The 20,389-nt window shown below is 54.4% G+C and overlaps 1 protein-coding gene across 12 annotated transcripts; it reads right to left on the minus strand.

Annotated features, from left to right (window-relative positions):
- Positions 1-755: 755 nt before the first annotated feature.
- On the minus strand, positions 756-20,134 carry ZDHHC1 (zinc finger DHHC-type containing 1). 12 transcript variants are annotated; one of them, XM_014827720.3, is made up of 12 exons: positions 19,824-20,134; positions 13,669-13,715; positions 12,031-12,273; positions 7,737-7,912; positions 5,964-6,065; positions 5,428-5,552; positions 5,169-5,327; positions 4,788-4,900; positions 1,886-1,968; positions 1,531-1,624; positions 1,332-1,410; positions 756-1,231 (listed from the first exon to the last, which is right to left on the minus strand). In XM_014827720.3, exons 2-12 carry the CDS (start codon positions 13,675-13,677, stop codon positions 948-950), a joined length of 1,467 nt encoding a protein of 488 aa, XP_014683206.2. In that variant the 5' UTR covers positions 13,678-13,715; positions 19,824-20,134; the 3' UTR covers positions 756-947. The 12 variants fall into 12 exon arrangements, with proteins under 12 accessions (XP_014683206.2, XP_044616745.1, XP_070356288.1 ...); XM_044760810.2 differs by having other exon boundaries at positions 1,332-1,430; positions 1,886-2,046; positions 5,169-5,345; positions 19,824-20,127; XM_070500187.1 differs by having other exon boundaries at positions 1,332-1,430; positions 1,886-2,046; positions 19,824-20,126.
- Between the last annotated feature and the right edge of the window lie 255 nt (positions 20,135-20,389).

The raw sequence follows: 20,389 nt of genomic DNA on the forward strand, positions 1-20,389 counted from the left end.
CTGCTCTCAGGGCTGCTCTGCGGCCTTCGCGGCTGAGACCAGCTCTCTGCAGTTCTGGACGTCCTTGGATGGACCCCCTAACGAGAAAAGAGCCCCCTATCCTAGGCACCGCCCAAAGTCCAAAGCAGACCCCCACCTCCAGGGGATCCAGCTTCCCAGAGCCGCAACCGAAGGCTTTTGGGGAGCTGGCGGGGAGGGGGGGCGGGGACAGAGAGGAGCAGGAAAATCCCTTCCCTCAGTGACAGTAGGGTCTAGAGCTGGCTCAAGATCACAGGTCTCCAATGAACGTGTGGCATCCCCAGGTCACAACTCTGGAGCACTGGGGGAGAGAAGGTACAATGAGCAAATCACGAGTGCCTAACCCCAGAAGCCTGGTACACCCACGGCGATCCTGCCGCCAGGGAAAAGCTCCTGGACCTCCCGGGTCTGCGTCCTCCTCTATTCCCACTCCATCCCGGTGTTGCCCTCGCAGTCTGTGCTCTCGCTGCTGCCTCCCGGGAGCCCAAAGTGTGTTTCCCCTTATGTCTCCAAGCTCAAACTCTGTCTTCAAGTGCTCCTCCAGGCAGCCTTCCAGGACCTTTCCTAACCAGGAGCCCCGTACCTGAGCACCGCGGGTCCTCGTGTACCTCCATATGACAATCTGCGTGGCCACCCACTGTTCAGAGGCCTACACTAGCCTCTGCCGTTAGGCCGACTGGTAACGGTCCGGTTCCAGGAGGGCCCGTGACCCTTTCTATTAAGAAAGTATGCACTACGTCCGCAAAAGCATAAAAAAGTTTATTGGAGCATCATGGCCGGTGGGGCGGGTATTGCTGAGTCGTGGGGGAGGGGGCCGATCCCGCCGGCCGTAGAGGCCCCTAAAGTGCACTCGGTGAGGCGAGGGTGGGGGCGTTGCATAGAGAGTCGGGCCGGCCGCTCCTCCTCGGTTCTCCTGCCTCTCGATCCAGCTAAGCCAGGCCAGCCTCCGGGCTGCCCCGCGCCCCGGGCTTGCCGCTGCTGGGGCTCACGAAAACGGCGGGCGCACGCGCCTGCAGCGCCGGCCCGGGCTCTCGGCCTCTGCACCCGGGGGCGGCCAGAGCAGCGCTGCCCAGGCGCGTCTGCGCCACTGGAATCTCGTCCATGGACTCGGCTGACGCCGAGTGGTAAGCGCCTGCAGGACCAGCGGCGTGCACCGGGCTGGCGCCCGCAGAATCCGACGACGAGCTGGAGCGGCGGCCTAGGGCCTGGGGCCCTGCGGGGGTGGAGGAGAACGTGAAAGTAGAGGCTGCGACTTGCTTGGGGCCCTACCTTGGAGCTCACCGAGCAGGATCTGGTCAGGAAGGGGCGCTCACCCGGCAGCCTGGGCAGCGGGGGCTCCCGGTCCAAGGTCCCAGAGGTTGGCACCTTATACGCGCGCCGCTTTCTCTTTTTCTGCACAGACAGTGGGGAGCCTGAGTGACATCGCCAAAAGAAGCAGAGGAGTGGGGCGGGATAGAGGCTTCTTTCCCTTCCCCTTCCACCTGGACTAGGGGCTGAGCGCCGTCCCCCTACCTGGGGTCGGATCCGGGGTGGTAGAGCGAGAGTCTCTGGGGAGGAGGGTGGTGGAGGGTCCACTTGGCCGAGGGTGGCAAGGAACCGGGAGGGACTGAGGGAGAAGCTGAGGGTAAGCTCTGAATGCTGTTGTTCCCTCAAATCCCACCCCCCCCCCAAACCCGCCCCTTTGGAGGTCCTGAAATAAGCCTGCATCCCTCGCAGACAATAGAAAGGGGCATTGATCTGTTCAAGGCCACACTGGGCTGGACCCAGACCTGTGCCTTAGCCTTGGCCTACCCCTTTCTCCCACCTTCGATGGCCCTACCATGCCAATGGGAGATGTCCAGGTGGCACACGCCCAAGCCACACTCACTTGGCACTCACTGCGACGGGCCTAGCCTGGCCAGGGGGCTCTGGGCGCACATGGCTGAAGGTTCGCATGTAGAACTCCATCTCCTGGGGAAGGCGGGGGTCAGGGAGGCTGGGAGGCCAGGTGTGGATCCAGGGCCTTCTGGGTCCTGAGCCTACCCTGTCCTGGACACAATACCCCCTCCCAGCCTCTGTGAGAGGTCTAGGCACAGAGGTCTAGGGCTGTCCTCCTCCAGGCTTCCCGGCTATGCTGGGAAAAACCCCTCTGCAGGACAAGGATTAAAACACCCATTTCTGGACCTTACCCCATCCTCACCTCCTCCTGACTTCATCTAGTCAAACTCAACCTCCTCTGGGAAGCCCCCAGCCTCATACGTCCAATGCACACAGTCTACAGCTGCTCTGGCCAAGGGGGGTGGGGGTGAGGAAGAGGTTTGAAGAACTGCCCTCTCCTGCTTCTGGCTCTTCTCAGGGATCTAGTCTCCGAGCCAATTTTTTCCCTGGCTGGGAGACCAGGCAGCTGTTCATATGCTGGGGTGTGCACCCAATGCTGTGTGCACAGCTCCGCAGCTCCCGCAGAGCTGAGTCCTCACAGCAACAGCCACAATCTCGACTGCTGGGGGAGTGGTGTGGGCCCAGCCTCCCCCACACCTTCCCGGAAAGGGCAGGCAGTACATGGTGGGAAAAACAGCACCACAGCCCCATCTGGGACCAGGCTTATGGGCGAGTTCTGTGTCTTGTTTAGTCCCTGATCCTCACAGCCACCCTGGGAGTGACAGACCCAAACCCTGAAAGTGAAGGGGCATGAGGTCAGGAGTTCACAAGGTGGCACTCTAGCGCACACAACTCGCCCTAGCTACAGTCCACCAAGACTGCAGGTGAGGAAACAAAAACCAGGAAAAAGCCAGCCCTGGAAGGGAGTAGGACTGAGGGTGAGGGGCGGAGCCTGAACGACGAGGTCCCGCCCCCACTGGGCAGTGGGAGGGCACCCAGACAGCTGTCGCCTGCTCCCCAGCCGTTTCCATGGAGACCCAGGCGTCCTGACTAATGCAGAGATGACACTGTAACAGCAACACCGTCTCTAAAACAAGCCTATGTTTGGGGGCAACAGCTCCAGAACAGGGCCCCTCCCGCATTCCTGCTCAGCGTGGGGGTGGGGAGGCTGCCTGTGGGGCCCTGGCAGATCTGAGGGACAGAGCCCAGCTGGCCACGGGCTGGCTACACAGATGCAGTGATTGAAGCTGGGGGTAAGCCCCACGCCCAACTTATGCCCAGGCTGGCCCTTTGGGGAGGAGTGTGGGGGTGCCAGCCAGAGGGCCCTGGGAAAGAGGAAAGGGTCAGAGGCCAGTTACAAGGACTGGGACCTCAAGATAATCCTCCGCCAACATCTTTCCTCTTCCCCAATGTGGACTCAGCACCCCTCCAGGGCCCAGCAGGGAGGGGCAAAGTGTACCCTAGTGCCCCTGAGCTCTAGAAGGGTAAGGTGGGTGGGAGGGTGGCAGCAGAACAGGATGGTCCCAGAAGCCTGAGGGGCCAGGATAGGATAAAAGCCAGTCCTAGCCAGCAGGGGAAGTCTGAGGGTATCCTCACTCAACCCCCCCTTCCCTCATCACTGCTGTCCCTAGGATCCTCCCAGAGACCTTCAAAATTTACACATTCCTGAATGGTACTTGGCAGCCCTCAGCCTCAGCTCTCTCCTCCATACAATGGGACAAGCACAGCCCTCCACCCCCTGGGGAGGCCTCTCTTAGGTCATTTGCAGATATTAAATGCCCTTGCTGCTGGCACATCTGGCCCCAAATCCTAGGCAGGCAGTGACTACAGAGCAGGGGTCCAGAGCCCTCAAGTCTGGGCATCCCAGGGCCAGCCCTGCCTCAATGGGCACTGGCTGTGAAATTTGAGAAATTCTCCTGCCTACCTCTCCGAGCCTCAGTCTCCTCTCTGAAGTGGGTATGGGGATGATACCCACTCCCAGGATGGCTGCCACTGTGCTTACATGGGTTCAGGGCAGGTACACAGTTGTATGGTGGGAGGTCTCCGCCAAGAACCAGCACCCCCATAGGCCTGCCCAGGCCTGACAGCCTGGCCCACCCCTGGCAATGAGAACAGGAGAGGCAGGGTCCCAAGCCCTCCCCTAATCCACCCACCAGCCTGTGTTTGTGTCCAATTGACATAAGGCCTTGGGATCCGGAGCTCAGATTTTCCAGCAAGGCCTGCCTGGGCCCCCTGCCTTCCCAGTCCCTGGGGGCTCCAAGGACTAGACCACCCCCACCCCTAGCTGCTAACCTCAGGAAGCCACGGGGCGTGGGAATGGGGATAGGCTGGTCAGCAGCTGGCCTGGCCAGGCTCGAGCCTGCACTGGAGCGTTCCTGCCTCAGAGTGTAGAGATCTTAATTCTTCCCAGATCCAGCTTGTTTACCCTTTCTTGGCCCAATATGCTCATCTGCAACATGGGTAAGGTAACATTACCTGCCTCATGGGCTGTTTTAAGCATTAAATAGGGTGGTGGGCATAAGGGCTCAGGGTCCCGGGTGGAAAAAACTGATGGCTCCATCCTAGTGACCCAGTCACTGGTCCATCCCTCTCTCTTCTGTAGCCCCAACCTGCCCATTTTCAGGATCCCACATTCCACACCCTCCAGCATATGCTTGGACCCTGGAAGAGCACATACATGGGGTCAGGGAAATGCAGGGCTCTCTCTGGCTTGTGGCTGTACTTGAGCAAGCCGGCATGTGCTGAGGCCTGGCCTCGCTCCTGCTGCCCTCAGTACCCCCTACCCCAGCTGCTGTTCCAGGCCCACTTCCCTTAGCTCTGTCTCATCATGAGTTGCTCGCTACACAGCCCACCACACCTCCCCACCCAGGCCCCATCTCCCATCCCATCAGCCCTTTGGGCCACTTCTATACCTGAATGGGCCGCATCTTGGGGGGACATGACTTGAGCTCCCTGTGGGCCCCTTTTGCCTCCTGTGGCGGGCGATGTTGCACGATGTACTCATAGGTGGTGAGCTTGTGCCATACTGAGGGAGTGAGGAGAGGGTTCAGTGCAGTGGAAAAGGGACCCTGGAGTTTAGAAGGTGAGGGAGGGTACCCAGCCCCAGGCTGAAACCACTGCCCCCACATACACTAAGCCACGGAGTGAGACTATACTATAACAGAGAGCCAGCACTGGAAAGGGGCATGACTTCAGGGCTCTACAGCCCAACTGGTTATCTCCCTGCAGCCTAGAGACCCCTATCCCCTGCAAGGCAGGAGTGGGTATGTAGGTATTTAGGTGGAGGCACTTACTGAGATAAATGTGGAAACAGAGCAGGTGGCCAAGGAGGGCTGTGGAGAGCAGGCCCAGAAGGATGAGTACGGCAGCCAGGGCCAGGATGGCAGGAGCCTGGGTCTCCACAGGGGCAGCAGGCAGGAACACGAACCACACATCCGTGTGATTCTTCAGGACTGCAACGCACAGACAGACTGTGCTCAGCCAAGGTTGTGACCAGTGACCAGAAGGGGCTCAGGGTTAGGGGATGGGAGTGGGCCTGGAGCCCAGACTAACCTTCAAAGTGGCGGTTGGTGCGCAGCCGCATAGGGTTGATAAAGAACTCCACGAAGACATAAGTGGCCACCAGCACGAGGAGCAGGACACCCAGTAAAGCAGATGCCACACTGTGTAGAAAGAGCCTGGGCCCAGCCGTGGGCAGCTGTCAGCACCCAGGTGCTCCAGCTGGGTAAGGGCCCAGAGCTCAGAAGGGTCTGTGGTTGGGATGGGGAGCCTGGCCTCTGACCCCACAGCCCCAACTCCTCATGAAGCCAAAGGCTAATGGTAAAGGTGAAAATGGATGGTCCCCCCATCAGACTCCCCACCCTTCCCTGGGCCAGCAGGAAGAAGACCCCAAACCTATCTTCAGTGTCCCAGGCAGCAGCCATCAGGAGCATCACCCTCAGACCAGCACACACTAATACACGCCAGCGGACAGGTCCTCCAAGCACCACCATCTCTGCACTGCCCCATATGCACACTCAAAGTCCATTGCTCATGCGTTCAGACACGCGCATCCCTAGACACCCGTGAGGCCCAGGCCCCACTCTCACCGGTAGTTCCTCTCGCCCACGCAGTTGTTGAGCCACTTGCAGTGGTGGTCGAAGCCGCACACGCACTTGTTGCAGGCGCTGCAGTGCTTGGAGCGAGCGCTCCTGTGGGGAGGGAGGGAGCACATAGGGGTCGGCCTGCTCGTCCAGTCCTTCACCACCCGACCTGGCTGGGGCGGCAGGGTTCGAGAAGGGACTGCAGCACCAAGCCTGGAGCCGCTTACGGATCGGGCGACCCTGCCCGACAGCTGAGCACGGCGACGGGGAGCGCGCGCGCCCTCTGGTGGCACTGCGCGGCGGAGCACCCGGAGGAGGCAGCGCTTCTGAAGAGCCGGGACCCAGACGCGGGCGCGGGCGGAAGGCTATGGGGAGCATTATACTCTCCCACTCTGGGACTGCGCACCCTGGTGATGGTGGTGTGAAACGGAAACGGGGCTGCCTTTCCAAGCAAGGACCCCTGCGCTGAGCCAGCAGATGATGCATGTATGAGGCCAGGGAGTGAAAGAGAGCAAGGTTGCCAGGCCCAGGGCCTGCATTGCACTTCCTGACATCTTCACTTTTTGAGTCCCTGTTTCCCTGCCAGACTATGGGAATTTTTTCTGGCATTCTTCCAAAAAGCCTCAGTCTGTCTGGCCTAATCCAAAAGGAGCCAAAGAAAGAGAAACAAGTGAACATCTGGGTGAGCGTTAGGTGACCGGTATGCAGTTCCCTGCAGGGGTTCAGATGAGGTGAGGCCACATTAGGAAGGCAAATGAGCCTCCTAGCCCCAGAGAGGGATCAGGGAAGCCCAAAGGAATGTGGAAGAGTGAGTCACCCAGTGTCCTGTCAGTGCCCCCGCAACCACAACAGAACAGAGCCCTGGAATGGGTAGCAACTGCCAGAGCATCCACTGAGGAACAATGAACATGCTGACTAGTGTCTAGTGAAGGGAAGGATGGACTGATGCCAAAGGCCTCAGTGCCTCAATGCTGTTGGATATTTTTCTGTCCTACGGACAGATCCACTTCAACAGGCTGCCTGGTTCTTAAGATTAGCGGGGAGCTGGCCTTGGACCCCACCCTCATCCCGGATCCCCTACCTGAGGCTGGGAGACCGGGAAGCTTCAGGGAATTGGGGGCAGGATGGGATGACTAGGGAGGCAGTCTGGACCAGCCAAGGGTAGGCTCTGCACATTCTGACTCCTCTCCCTACTAGCAGTGTGACCTGAAGCAAGTCACTTGGCCTCTCTGGGCCTCAGAGTCCTCATGAGTAAATGAGGATAATAATATCGGCTCGGAGGCCAGATAGGCTGGGTTGTGAATCTGGCTCTGCTGCCCAATAGACATATGACCTCAGGCAGGCCTCTTAGCCTTTCTGAGCATTAGGCTCTTCCTTCTCTGTGAAGTGAGAAAGATGCGGCTTAGCACGTGGTAAGTACTCAAGCATTAACTCCCCTCCTCACCCCTATCTGGGAATACTTGTGAGAAATGGGAGGGAAGGGAGTGTTACTGGAAGAGTTAGTCATTAGAAATGTTTGTGGCAAAGCCAAATGTTTCCCACTTTGACTGCTGGAAATGCTATTCCTCGTCTTCTGTTTCCAGTCACCTTCTCCTCACCTTCTCCTTTACCCAATTCTCTGTCACTCCATCGAGATTCGTGACTGTGTAAAACTTGAGAGTCCTGAGCCATCAGGATGACTGTAAAGCCCTGGGCATGCCCCTCTCTGCCTTGAGCTCCTGCTGGCAGTTCCCTGGGAAACACTCATTGCCCACACACCCTCAGTCCACACGCACTCACACATCCACATCGCACAAGTTGCAGTGCAGGTCTTCGATGACGTGTGCATGTTGGCTGCGGTTGAAGATGGGCAGGGGCCCTGCGTAGCTCTTGTCCCGCACGTTGGCATCCGCTGGATCAATGGAGACAGCAGTCAGGTGCACCACAAGGTGGCCGGCAAAGATGACGCCCATACACTGGCCCAGCAGGTTAAAGACTCACTCCACACTCTGCCAGCTGGGCGCCCCACTCCTGCTTCCTGTGGCTAGAGAACTGCTCTCCACCTACATATAACTCCCCCATGCAGAGACTCTCTGCCTGTGCCTCTTCCTACCTCCACCCCCGGAGAGCTTCCTTGTCAGACCTCTACAGCATACCTGTGCCCCAGATGGAAGAGGAGAAGGGCCAGCTGGTAATGGAGCTCACAAGCCAGCACTGCCTACTGCTGCCAAGGGCCTCCAAACACAGGGCCCTGGCCTCACTGCTCCAGGCCTGGTGCAGGCCCTGCTGGTCTTACCTCAGAATCTGATTTGGTTTCAGATTCTAAATGGTGAAGTGAGACTGAAAGAGATTATCCTCTAAAGTCAAGAGACCTAAAATAAAAGTTCTAAGCTTGTTTATCTTGCTTTCACAGGAAGTCAGCTCTGAGAGGGAAGCAGCCACCCTCTCCCAGAAGCTGGGCCAGATGGAGAATCACTTGCAGACAGGGCCTCATACACCCACCACCTCCCTGACCTGCAGCCCAGGTACATAGAGCCCTGGGGCTGAGTGTCTGGGATGGCCTGTCACATTCGGGACCTGGCCAGGGGTAGCATGGCTAATTCCTAGCGCTGAAACACAGATCTTGCAGGACCTATCTGCTCAATGATTGAACCACATGCTAGAGACAGGTATGCTCACAACTTGCTGCAAAGTCTGAATGTGTAAAAATTCACCAACAGATTCCACTCAGGCAGCCATCCTCCCTCCCTCCCTCCTCTTGCTAGCCAGGCAGACATCATCCCTCCATCATTTATCCTCCATCCATCACCTGTCCAACACCCTTTTCTCCCTTCTTCTACCCCCCAGCAGCCAAATTTCTGTACATGTCTGCATGAGCCAGGCTCCAGCCTACTGTGCTGCACCACAGCTGAAAGAGACAATCCCGTGGCCCATCACAACCTCTATCCCTACGGTCCTGGCTATGGGTCAGGCCTTCACCTCTTGCCTGAGTTATTCCATAGTCTCCTGACTCTGCTCCTCCTCTTTGGGTCCCCTTGAGACTGCCCTTCACTTGGTCTCAAAGTAAGCTTTCAAAAACTTAAACCTAAAGCCTTACCTGCTTAAACACCCGCAATGGGTCTCAATGGCTCTCAAGCTAAAGTTTACTCTTTAGCTCAGTGCCAAAGCCCCTTTTGCTCTGGCTCCTCTCAAACCTCTCTGGTATCACCAACCACTACTCCTCACCATTCCAGCCTCTCTTCAGACACACTGAATGTGGGCAAACATTTAGTTTCCTGCCTGCTGCAACACTTCTCCCACCCCCACCCCCTGGTTCATTCATTTAGCTGTTTACCAAGGTCTTTCTCTATACCAGGAACTGAAAGATATGGCAGGAGCAAGACAGACTTGGTCCCTAACCCCAAGGAGCCTACAGTCTGGTGGGAAACACAGACATTAATCAAATAATGGGTTGATTGTAATGAAGAAAGTTAACAGGACTGTGTGAGTTTGTAACTGGGCGACCTCCTCTGGTCTGAAGGGATCTGGAAAGCTTCCCTGAGGAAGTATCATCTCAGTTGAGACTTGGAGAAGAACAGATAACAGGGACCTGGCAGGGAATGGAAGGAGGAGAAGGAGCCTGGCTGTGTACCGGGAGCAAGCAGAGTCCCAACCAGAGGGGTGGCTGACGTGTGGTTCCAGCTCAGCTCATTGCTGCCATGCAAGAACGAGGGCCCATGTCACCAATTCTGGCTTTTCAAAAGGAACAAGGAATCTGTTTTTCTATGTGAGGTCTCTGATTTTTTAAATGTTGACAAGGAAATAATTTTTAAAACACACCTGCTGAAGGAATGCTTAAGATCTATTTTGCGTGTTAATTATCTCTCAGTTAAAAAAGAAAAATTTTTTTCAGGTAGGCCCACTTGGCCCATGGGCTGCCAGTTCTTGACTCCTGACTTGGCCGAGTGTTGGGGTGGAGAGAGGGACAAGGGGCTTCCAGGAAGAGACCACTGTTACCACAACAGAGAACAACAGAGGAAATAATATAAGAGGCTGGGCAGGTGGGCAGAGTTCAGAACATGGAGAGCCTTGAGGATCTTGAACCTCATTCCTTAAGGCAGGAAGAAGCCATGAGAGGGTGTTAAGCTAGGGAGCAATTTTATCAGATTTGTTTTTTGAAAGGACATTCTGGCTGCAGGGACACAGATGGACTGGCCAGAGTGACAGTATGTGGGGGGAGACCTGTTCGGAAACAAAATGGTCATCTAGGTAAGAGAGGCAGAAGCAATGGGGAGAAAAAGACAGCTAATTCAATAGCTATTTAGGAGGTAAAATCAATAGGACCTGATGACTGACGGGATAGAGCAGATGAAGGAAAGGGGCGGAGCCGAGAGTACCTGGAGAGGCAGATGGAGGGGAGGAGGGGAGCCGTGAGCAGCAGGTGGCATCTGGGCCCATGGTGACGTTGGTCTAGACGGCCCTCCTCCTGCAGCCAGTCTGCTGTCTGAGCCCTTACCCCCAAACTTACCACGTGACAATCTCCAGTCTACAAGGCTTTCCTCCAGCTGGAGGGAGCACCCCAGGGCTGGGGTCCTGACTTACTCATCTTTGCAACCCTAGGGCCCAGGCCAGTTCCAGGCCCGAGGTGCGTACTTGGTACACACCATTACCCTACCTCACTCCTCAGGGGCCCTGAGGGAACCTGCAGAAGGAGGATGGCCTTGATGGAAGGAAGGAAAACCATCCAAACCTGGAAATGGGGTGCCAGACCAGGTGGCTCTGTGAGCCTCCACAATGCCCAAAACAATGACTGTGGAGAGGACAAAACCCTTAAACCATCCCCCTGCCTGAGCAGCCCTTTGGGCCTCACTGAGTACCAGCTGCATGACCTCAGGAAGTCACTTAATCTCTCTGAACCCCAATTTCTTCACTAGTAAAGTGGGGAGAATACCTTCCTTACAGATTATTATGAAGACTGAATGAGATAATCCATGTACAAGGTTGGCACAGTGCCTTTATATAGTGTGGGGTGTGCCCAGTCCAGATCACTGGAGGAATGTTCCATGAAGCATTCTACTTAATAGCACTAAGGCCTATTGGTCACCTCAGGGGAAGTCCAGCTTTCCATTTACAAAGCTGATGACTAGGCTCTGGGCCCTAGTGAACCAAGAAGCCCCATAATGACGCTGCTGGTGTTTGAGGACAACAATCTTCTCTAGAGACCCTCTCTACACACCTGCCCTTGTCACTCAGCAGCCCAGGGCTCTGCAGTTTCCCAAGAGGGCATGCTCATACTCATGGCTCACGCATTCTAGTGCTCACACACACATCCTTGCATGCTCCTTGTCTCCACCTTGGGAAGCAGGCAGAACTCTTCCTGTCAGACAGAGAAGAAGGCTGAACTCTGGAGCCCTGGAAGAAGCTGCTCAGCCTTGTGCAGCCTGAAAGGACTGGGCTTGGACCAAGCTCAGCTGCTGACTCTATGCCCGAGGCTTTCAAGTTCATCCCTGCCAACGTCCTTTAGCTCATCTTAGCCCTCTTCCTCCAGAGGCCCAAGGAATCATCTCCATGAAGCACATACACCAGGGCACATTGTCATGGGCACCCTCTGAACAGGGCACATGGCCGCCTGCTGTACCCTAATCTCCCAGCCTTGCACCCACATCCTCTGCTCCTGGGGGTCGTGGCCAGGGCTGGGGCAGTCGCACCACTAGGCTCGTGCAAGTTCGTGTTTGTCACTGTTTCCAGGAGCTTCCAGGGCATCTTTATCCCTCTTCTTGTCAATTCAACCTCACCCTAAAAGGTTCTGATTTGCAAAATCAAAGAGTTCCTAAACAGTTCTGGGTACAGCATAATAATCTGTCCGTAAATAAAACCACATTTTAAATGTACCAGGAAACTTGCTATGTAAAAGAATTCTACCGTGACTCTTTTTGAAAAGTAAAAAATTCTTTTGTAAGTGAAATAATTACTCTCTAATTTATCCCTTGTTGAGTTCTGGACACAATTAGCTCAAAGAGAGCTTTAAGGCTCCCTTCTGTCATCACTCTTGCACATCCCTCCATCCATTGCCCTCACTCTTCCATGCACCAGCCCCACACTTTCCCAAGGATACAGCATAGCCAGCAGGCACCCAGTGGTGAGGCAGGAGGGGAACGAGGACCCCAAAGCCGATCACAGCAAAGAAGAGGTATAGCAGCCATGCCACAATCTGGAGTGGGTGAGGGGGCCAGCTCCACCCATTCCGGCGGGATCGCTGGCCCTGCAGCTCTGGGGAGGGTCTGCTGGCTTGTGCAGGCGCTGTCCATACACTCTTCTCAGGGGCTGTCTTGTTGGAGGGCTTGTTGCAGATGTTCATCTCCAGAGGGAGAAACAGTAGAGAGAGCATTAGCCTGAGGAGGCCCAGGCTGGAGCCCAGAGCCCCATGCTTGCAGCCAAGTTTCAGCAAGGGAGGAGCAGGCTAGGATGGGAAGCCATCTTCCAGCTACTCTGCAGGGGAACCAGGGGCCCTAGCATGACAAAGTCTGGCAGTGGGGGAGGGTGGGAGTGGAGTGCTGGTCTCAAAGCCCCACAACAAGTTCTGGCCCCAGCCCTGGCCAGGACAAGGTAGGAGGGTCCAAGGTTTATTCAGGACACACTGTGGCTGCCTGTTACTCAAAGTGCTGTCTCCACAGCCATCAAAGTTAAACCCAGTAAGACATGTTCTCATCTGGTAACAATATCAGGCTGGGGCCAGAGCGATGAGAACACATGCTGATTCTGTTAGGATTAGTCACCTCTGTCCTCAGGCCCAAATGCAAGTGTCAGAGAGGGTCCCCTTACCCTTTGCTAAGGGAAACAGGGAGGGGTGGGGGGTGGCTGAGGAAGGGGATCTGGCCTCTGCCTCTTGGCAAGCACGTAATCCCTTTAGGACTGGAGGACCCTGAACCATCTTCCCTGTGCCTCAGAAGGGCTGCCTGAGGCTTCTTGGCTGAGGAGGAGCCAGTACACGAGAAAAGGGAGGATTCCTCCTTGGTTTTCTCCAGCAGCAGAAATGACCGTGTTTCTCTAAGTAAATCTGGGCCTAGTGCACCGAAAGCAGAAAGGTAGGCTGATGCCCTTTGACTCACTAAAGGGAGCTCAGGGAAGGCCAGGCCTTAGCCAGAGCCAGACCACCAGATGGCAGCACTCTCCCACCCCCAACCTGCCATTCTTCAGCCCAAGAGCTGGCCTGGTAGCCAAAGTTACACGCAGGGCAGGCAGGGTGGGCCTGTCGGTACAGGAGGAAGAGCCCCACCCCCACTATCTTCTGGGCCTGAGGTGGGACTAGAGCCTGAGCAGGCACTGCCACACTTGGGAACACAGGTCAACTCAGAGCTCTTGGTGGGAAGGCCAGGAACTAGGGACAAAACTCTGACGGCTGGTCTCTCCTTTCAGGAGCCTGTCCCCATGGGCCAGGGAGTCTGACTAAGCCAAAGGGTATGGCAGACCCCCTTCAGCACATCTGCCTGGAACACTTTCCTTACTTCTCAGCCCAACAAAGTGTGACTAGACCTTCAGAGCCCACTGTGTCACCTCATCCAGGAAGCTTTCCCTGATGCCCCAAGCAGAGTCAGGGGGCCCTCATGCTCAGTCTTTATGGGGCAAGTCACTCTGCCATTTGTAACACTTTGCCATCCCCATGTCTGCCCCCCTGTTATGCCGGGGCAGCAAATGTACTGTGATTCATGCACCTCTGTTCCCTACATCCCTCCCCCAAGCACCCAGAACCTACCTTGTACATAGTAGGTGCTCAGTAAATATTTGCTGACATGAAAGCATCTGAAATAAAAGGAAATGTGGGCACGGTGAATGGTGTGGAATCCTGGTCCACCTGGAGCCATCTGGCCCACTCTGCCCTGCCGTCAACTTGCACAGCTCCCATGCACCCACATCCCCCGTCCCAGCTCCCCCTGCCACGAGCTATTACCCTGACTGCCAGACATTCCCACTTAGCCACTCTGCCCTTCATCCTGGCTGAGGCTCAGAGCCTCCTGTAAGCCAAGCCTGGGATATCTGAAGTCACCTCTGAGTAGCTTCATCTCAGAGCTAAATGGAGTGACTTAGTTTTCTCCCAGGGACTCAACTGGAATCCTTTGGTTATTTGCTTTGTCTTCAATAAGAGGCAGCAAAAGGTGAAAAAAGAGCCCTAGCTTTGGTGGAAACAGATCTAGGTTCAAGTCCTGGCTCTGTACTTACCAGCCAAGTGGCCTGAGTTTCCCCATCTGAACAAGGGGTCGGGATCCTACCTAGGGCTGCATATAGATCAGTGACACTGTAGGTAAAACCTTGACACAAAAATGCTCCCTAAATGGTAGACGTTATAATTACCCTTAAAATAGCTCTCTGGGTTGTCCTCACATCTCCAGACTGCAGCTACTGCATCTGATATTCTCCAAGGTTTATGACCAAAGTGATAGGGTTGGTTGAAGTTGCTTTCTTAAGTCAGTGGTCCCAAGGAACACCACGTCATAAGAGCTGGGCCACTCTAACCTTCTCACCTTCAATCTAAGGTGATAAAGATGATCAAAAAGTTGGCATCACTTTATTATGAATGTCCCCAGAGGTAGCAAATCATTGTTCTTGACTTTTGGAAATAGTCAAAGGTCATCAGGTCAAGCCCTGTGAATTACAGCTGAGCTAGGTGGTTCTGCTAGGGGTGGGGTTAGGGGAGGCAAATTCCTGTGGCTCACACCTTGGCTCTCCAGTGACACCATCACTAGGGCAACTACTTTGAAGGGAATTTATGAATTGGGGTCCCTAAGTTCTGGCTTTCCTTTTGCCATCCTCACACCTAAACAGCCCTACTAGAGAGTTTCTAAAAAGAGAAGCAGAGGCACAAGGCTGACATGTCCCCGCTGCCCAGGGTACCTGGCAGTGGCTGCAGGCACCCCCAGTGCTGCTGCATCGCCAATACCTGAGGTGGGAGGAGTCACTGTGTGAGGGCAGGGGCCTACCACAAACAGCCTTGGGGGTGGCTCCAACTCCAAAACAGGGTGGTCTTGACCCAGAGAGGTACCACTTGCATGACACTGTGGATGAGGGGACAGTGCTGTTGGGTCTAAGTCCCTTGCAGCAGTGGCAGCACTCTAGAGTAGACACCGAGCTGGCCAGGAGGCATACCACCTGCCCCAAAAGCCTGGGCTAGCCAACTCTTAACTGATGACATTTTCCCTTGTGGAGTTCATGGCCACAAATTCTTTTGGCCTAAAAGATTTTTTTTTCCCTGCTTTTTCTCTCCAAATCCCCCCAGTACATAGTTGTATATTTTTAGTTGTGGGTCCTTCTAGTTGTGGCATGCGGGACGCTGCCTCAGCATGGCCTAATGAGTGGCGCCATGTCTGCGCCCAGGATCCAAACCAGTGAAACCCTGGGCCACTGAAGCAGAGCGTGCGAACTTAACCACTCGGCCACAGGGCCAGCCCCTGGCCTAAAAGATTTTGATTAAAAGGTTTGGGAGGTAGGAGAGAGTCCAAGATGGGGCCTCAAGCACGAATGAGACCAAGCACTGTCACCACACCCAGGCACTTCTCTAGGAGGTCAGATTGAAAGATGCATGGCTCTGCTCCTAAACAATGCACCAGCTTGTGCACTCACACCTTGGCCCAGTCAGTGCTTACTGGGGCCCAGCCCTCTGTGTGCACTAAGGGTGTAAACACACCTGAGACCAGGCTCCTGCCCTCAGGGACTTGCTTTCTGAGGAACCAGACAGACATCAGGGCAGTGGGTGAATGGGTATTTTGGTAGCCTTGCAAGGGCCAGCCATTCAGTGTGACAGAACACAGGGTGGATAGGTTTGGGGGTTGGAGGTAGGGTCCAGAGAGAAAGAGAGATGAGCCCTGGGAAGCCACGGGGTCAGATCCCACAGGGCCTGGGAGGCCAAGTGAGGAAGCTTGGGCATTGCTGCAAGAGCCACAGAGCATCACAGGAAGTTTAATGCAGAGGTGTGACATAAAGGTGATGGATGTTTTAGAAAACTTTCTAGTCACAGTGGGGAGGAGGACATGAGCAAGAGGGGAAAGGTGAGCAGTGGGGGAGGTGCCATCACAGCAGGCTTGCCCAGGGAGAGCTGCAGTCTAGCAGCCCTGTGCTTTGGGAGGAGTTGGGAGGTGGAGGTCAAGCCCACAAGCTCCCCCGGGCCCTCAATGCTCCCAGCTGCATCTTTGGTGGGCTGAGAGGTATGTGGCCCTTGATAAAAGATTCTTCATACACCTTCTGCTGCCACAGAACCAACCACAGAGTTAAGCTGGCAGAGATGGGGGAAACCAATAGCAAAGAGATCCCATGGAGTGTTGTGGCCAAAGGTAGCCACCCTGTTGGTAAGCCAAGGACCCACTTAGCTTCTGAGGCGGGCTGGAGGGGCTGTGCAGACCCCTCCCTTGTCCCAACAAGGTGAAGGCCATTGCCAGGTTGACAATAATCTGTTTATGTTAACATTCACTTACTAAAAGCCTCAAACGGCATTTGCAAAATTAGGTTAGGCTACCTTAGTTTATATGCCTAATTTAAATGAGGGAAATCTTAACATATCAAGTCCCCATTATGAAATGTAGAATAGTTACATGACTGATTCACCTTCCTCTTGCCCACCTCTTCTCCCACCAAAAACATATTTAGTAACGTTGTTCTGAGATTCATGAATGGTACTGTCGAAAGAACCAGACTGCGGTGAAAAGTACCAGCCCTGGAGAGGCTATGGGCATCCTTGCATTCCTGCAAGATGTCTGAGGATTCCAGGAAAGAATCAACTTAATTACTAAAGAGGGTTTGTAAGGGGAGATCATGGAACTGGGAGGATAGATTGATGGGGTCAGAGGAGAGATGACAGGGCTGATGTGGGGGCTTGGAGGGCCTGGGGACCTGAGCCACTGATAGGCAGAGACAGGTTGGAGCCAGGGAAAAGGGCTAGGCCTGGAGACAGAGTCTGGTTCTAGTTCCTACACTGCCACTCACAGACCAAGGAATCTGGGGATGGGGGAGAAATCTCATAGAGCCACCTCTTTGGGTCTCTCCTTTATTCTTCTTTCAAAAAGTTAGCTGGAAGTCAACCTGGCAATATCTACCAAACTTTAGAACACATACACCCTTGGGCCCAGACATTCTGTTTCTAGGTATTTATCTTATACATAAACTCACAAAGTACACAATGATTCATTGCAGTCTTGTTTGTAATAATAAAGGACAAAAAAAATATAAACAAACTATGGCACATTCACACAATGGAATGCTGTACAACATCAAAAACAATAAGAGATGAAATGACCTTTGATACACAGTTAAGTGGAAAAGCAAGATGTGGGATGGCTGTGGAGCAGTGCCACTGAGTTAGCAAAAACAAAGGGGGATGGATAACATCTATGTTCTTACACGCACAGATTCTCTCTGGAAAGAAATGCAAGAAAGCAGACACAGGGGCAATCTCTGGGAAGGAGATCTAGTGGCTGGGGGTGAGACAGATTTGCTTTTACTATGTACTCCTTGGTACTGTTTGAAATTTTTTTATACCATGTGTATGTACTGGTTTTGAAAAAAACACAAATAAATACTTGAGGGGTGTCCCTGCTTACCCTCCTGGCCCCACTGGGTTGCCATGTGGAACAAATGTGCTCGTGTGATCCAGAGCCCTGCACCATGTCAGACAGACAAGGAAATCCTGCCTAACAACCGCGCAACACGAGTGCTCAGTGTTAGTTCAATGCTTTCTCACTCTTGAAAGCAATTCTGAGTCCTTCAGCTGCAGAGCAGTGAGAAAGAGATGCAGGGCTCCCTACTAGCTGTTGGGGGTCTTGTCAAAGCCAGAATCAGACAACCAGGCAACACAAGAGAGGAGTTGCTGGGCAGAACCTTGTTCCAGTCCTCAGCCAAAGGCCAGGTCAGCTCCTCACAACTCCAGAACCCAAAGGGAGGCTGCACACCACAGGAAGGTTTTGCTCCCAACTATCTTTTCTTTTTGCTAGAGGATTTATGGTTGCTACGCAAATGATTTTCCACGGATATTTCTAATCAACTTTTCAGGGTTTTTTGCAGAATCTGCTTTTAAAGTAATTTTCACCAAGATTTAATAGATGCCCAATTTAACCACCTAAAGGGAGGCTTGAAAGAAAATGCTGTATGGAGCACAGTTTTACAGTGCAAAAAGTCATTTATAAAAGAACTTTCAAGGGTGAGTACTTTGTTTATTAAAATTCCCCCACAGGTGCCAGAGAAGTCTCTGGCCTTAAAATTCTGGGAAGTGGCTATAGTTTGACTAACAGATGCACATCACAACAACTCCCAGGAAATAAACTGGAACTTCAAGCTGCTCTCAGAGACCTCTCCAATCATCAATCAGTCTCAGATGCGGCTGGGCTCCTCACGGAAACAATATGCAAAAGTCTGGTTCGAGGGATAAAAAACCTTGAAACCTCAGTCATTCCTGAGTTGATGTGGTCTGCAAACATTTTCCGGGCCGTTCTCCTCCTGAAGCAACCACTGCAAACTGTTTGGGATTCAAGTTAAGCCAAGGAAAGGGGACAAGAAGGAGGGAGCAACATGGAGCAAAAACAAAGCCACCGAGCAGAGGTAAGTGTTGATTTTAACCAGGAAATCAACTCACATGATTGTAGGAGGAAGCCTTGAGGAACACCCACCAAGAAACAGTCATTAAGAACAAAGTAAGAAAAAAAAAAAAACTGAAACAACAAAAAACTGGCTAATTAAGCACCAATGTTGCTTTTATTGCATCTCATGGTGATTATCTGTTTACAAACCAGCCTCCCTCGGTGAACCACCAGTTCCACAAAAGCAGGGCCTGCCCCTCCCCCATTTCTAAATCCAGCTCTCCTTCAACAAGGGAAACTAAGCCACTTCTTACCATCTCTGCTGCCATCACCCTAATCCAAGCCTCCATCACTGCTCTCCTACAGTGTTTCAAAGATAATGATAACCATCACCAGCATTCAGAGGGCACTTATTCCACACCAGGCACTGCTTTAAGTGCTTTGAGGGAATTCACTTATTAAAGCCTCACAACTCTCGGAGCTAGGCCCTATAGTTTCAAACTGTTCTCATAGACCTCTCTAGTCACTGGTCTCAGATGTAGCTGCCACCTCACTTTCTCCCTCATAAACAACAAGCAGAATAACATCTCCTTTTCACAGATGAGGACGCTGAGGTTCAGAAAGACTAAATAAGTTCTTCTAGGAGGCACAGCCAGACCGGCAGAACTAGGATGGCCCTCAGCTGACTTCCCCCTGTGCCCTGTCCTGACCACCCTGCCCACAGCAGCCAGAGTGAGGTGAGTTTTTCAAAACTTGAAACTCATCAAAACTCTTCAATGGTTTCCTCCAACTGCTAGGACAAAGTTGAAACTCCCCAACACATCCTCCAAAGCTCCCCTCACCCTTTCTGTTCCTAAATCCTACTTTGCTGCCTCCAGATCTTTCCATTTGCTTTTCCCTCCTCCAGAAACACTCTTACCCTGCTCACAATGCTGACTCCTTATCAACCTCCAAGTCTTAGCTTAAAAGTCACCTGTTACAGCAGGCCCTCCCTGACCACCCCCCTGCATTTCATCACCAGAGCGCTTATCTTGACCTGAAATCACTTTGTGTATCTGGCGCCTGCTCCCCGCCCTGTCTTCATACTCCGTGGGTTCTGGACACTGGTCGCATCTGTTTGGAGTCCTCCGTGGCCCCGCGCCTGGCACCAAGCCTGACACACAGTAGGCGCTCAGTGCAGATCTGTGAACCCGATGAATGCTAGAAGGAAGCCCCGCGCTCTCCCCGGTCCCTGGAGCCCTGGCCGCGGGCTCCAGACCGAAGCGAGCGCAGAGCCCGGCTGGGCGGCCCAGCCGCGACCCCGAGGCTCAGGTCAGGCTTGGAGGCGACAACTGCGGCGGTGGCTCCTCACCTGCGCGTCGTGGCGGCCGAGCCAGATCGGCCCCGCGAAGGTCACCCAGCGGTCCAGCCCCCGCGCCTGGCCGTCCTCCCTCCCCAGGACGGCCGCGCTCAAACCGTCGCGGCGGAGACGTTCCCCGGGACCGGGCGGCGGCGCGCCACGGACCGGGGCCCCATAGCGAGCCGCACGGCAGAGCTGGGCCGGCAAGTCTTCGGGCTCCGGCTCGAGCGGGTTGGCTGTGCGGCCGGGCCAGGCCGAGGCGGGCAGGGCCTCAGCCGGCGCTGGGCCCGTTCCCCTGGCAACGGCGCGGGCTACGGCGCCCCGCAGCGGCCAAACCGCGCTGCGTCGCTTCGCGCCGGCACCCGGGCTCCGGGAGGGGCTTGCCAGGGACCCCTTGGCGCCCCAGCCGGAACGTTCCCCATTCCTTTCCAAACTTTCTCCTCTAAAAACCACTATCCCCTACCGCCAATCCACAGCCTTTCTTCTGGAAATCCTGACTTGTCCCAAATGCGTGCCCCGCCCCCCCTTCAGTTTCTCCCTTGAGACTACCATTCTCAGGGAGACCCCCTCAGTCAGCC

This window comes from Equus asinus, chromosome 28 (genome assembly GCF_041296235.1).
Source record: "Equus asinus isolate D_3611 breed Donkey chromosome 28, EquAss-T2T_v2, whole genome shotgun sequence".
Taxonomy (NCBI): domain Eukaryota; kingdom Metazoa; phylum Chordata; class Mammalia; order Perissodactyla; family Equidae; genus Equus; species Equus asinus.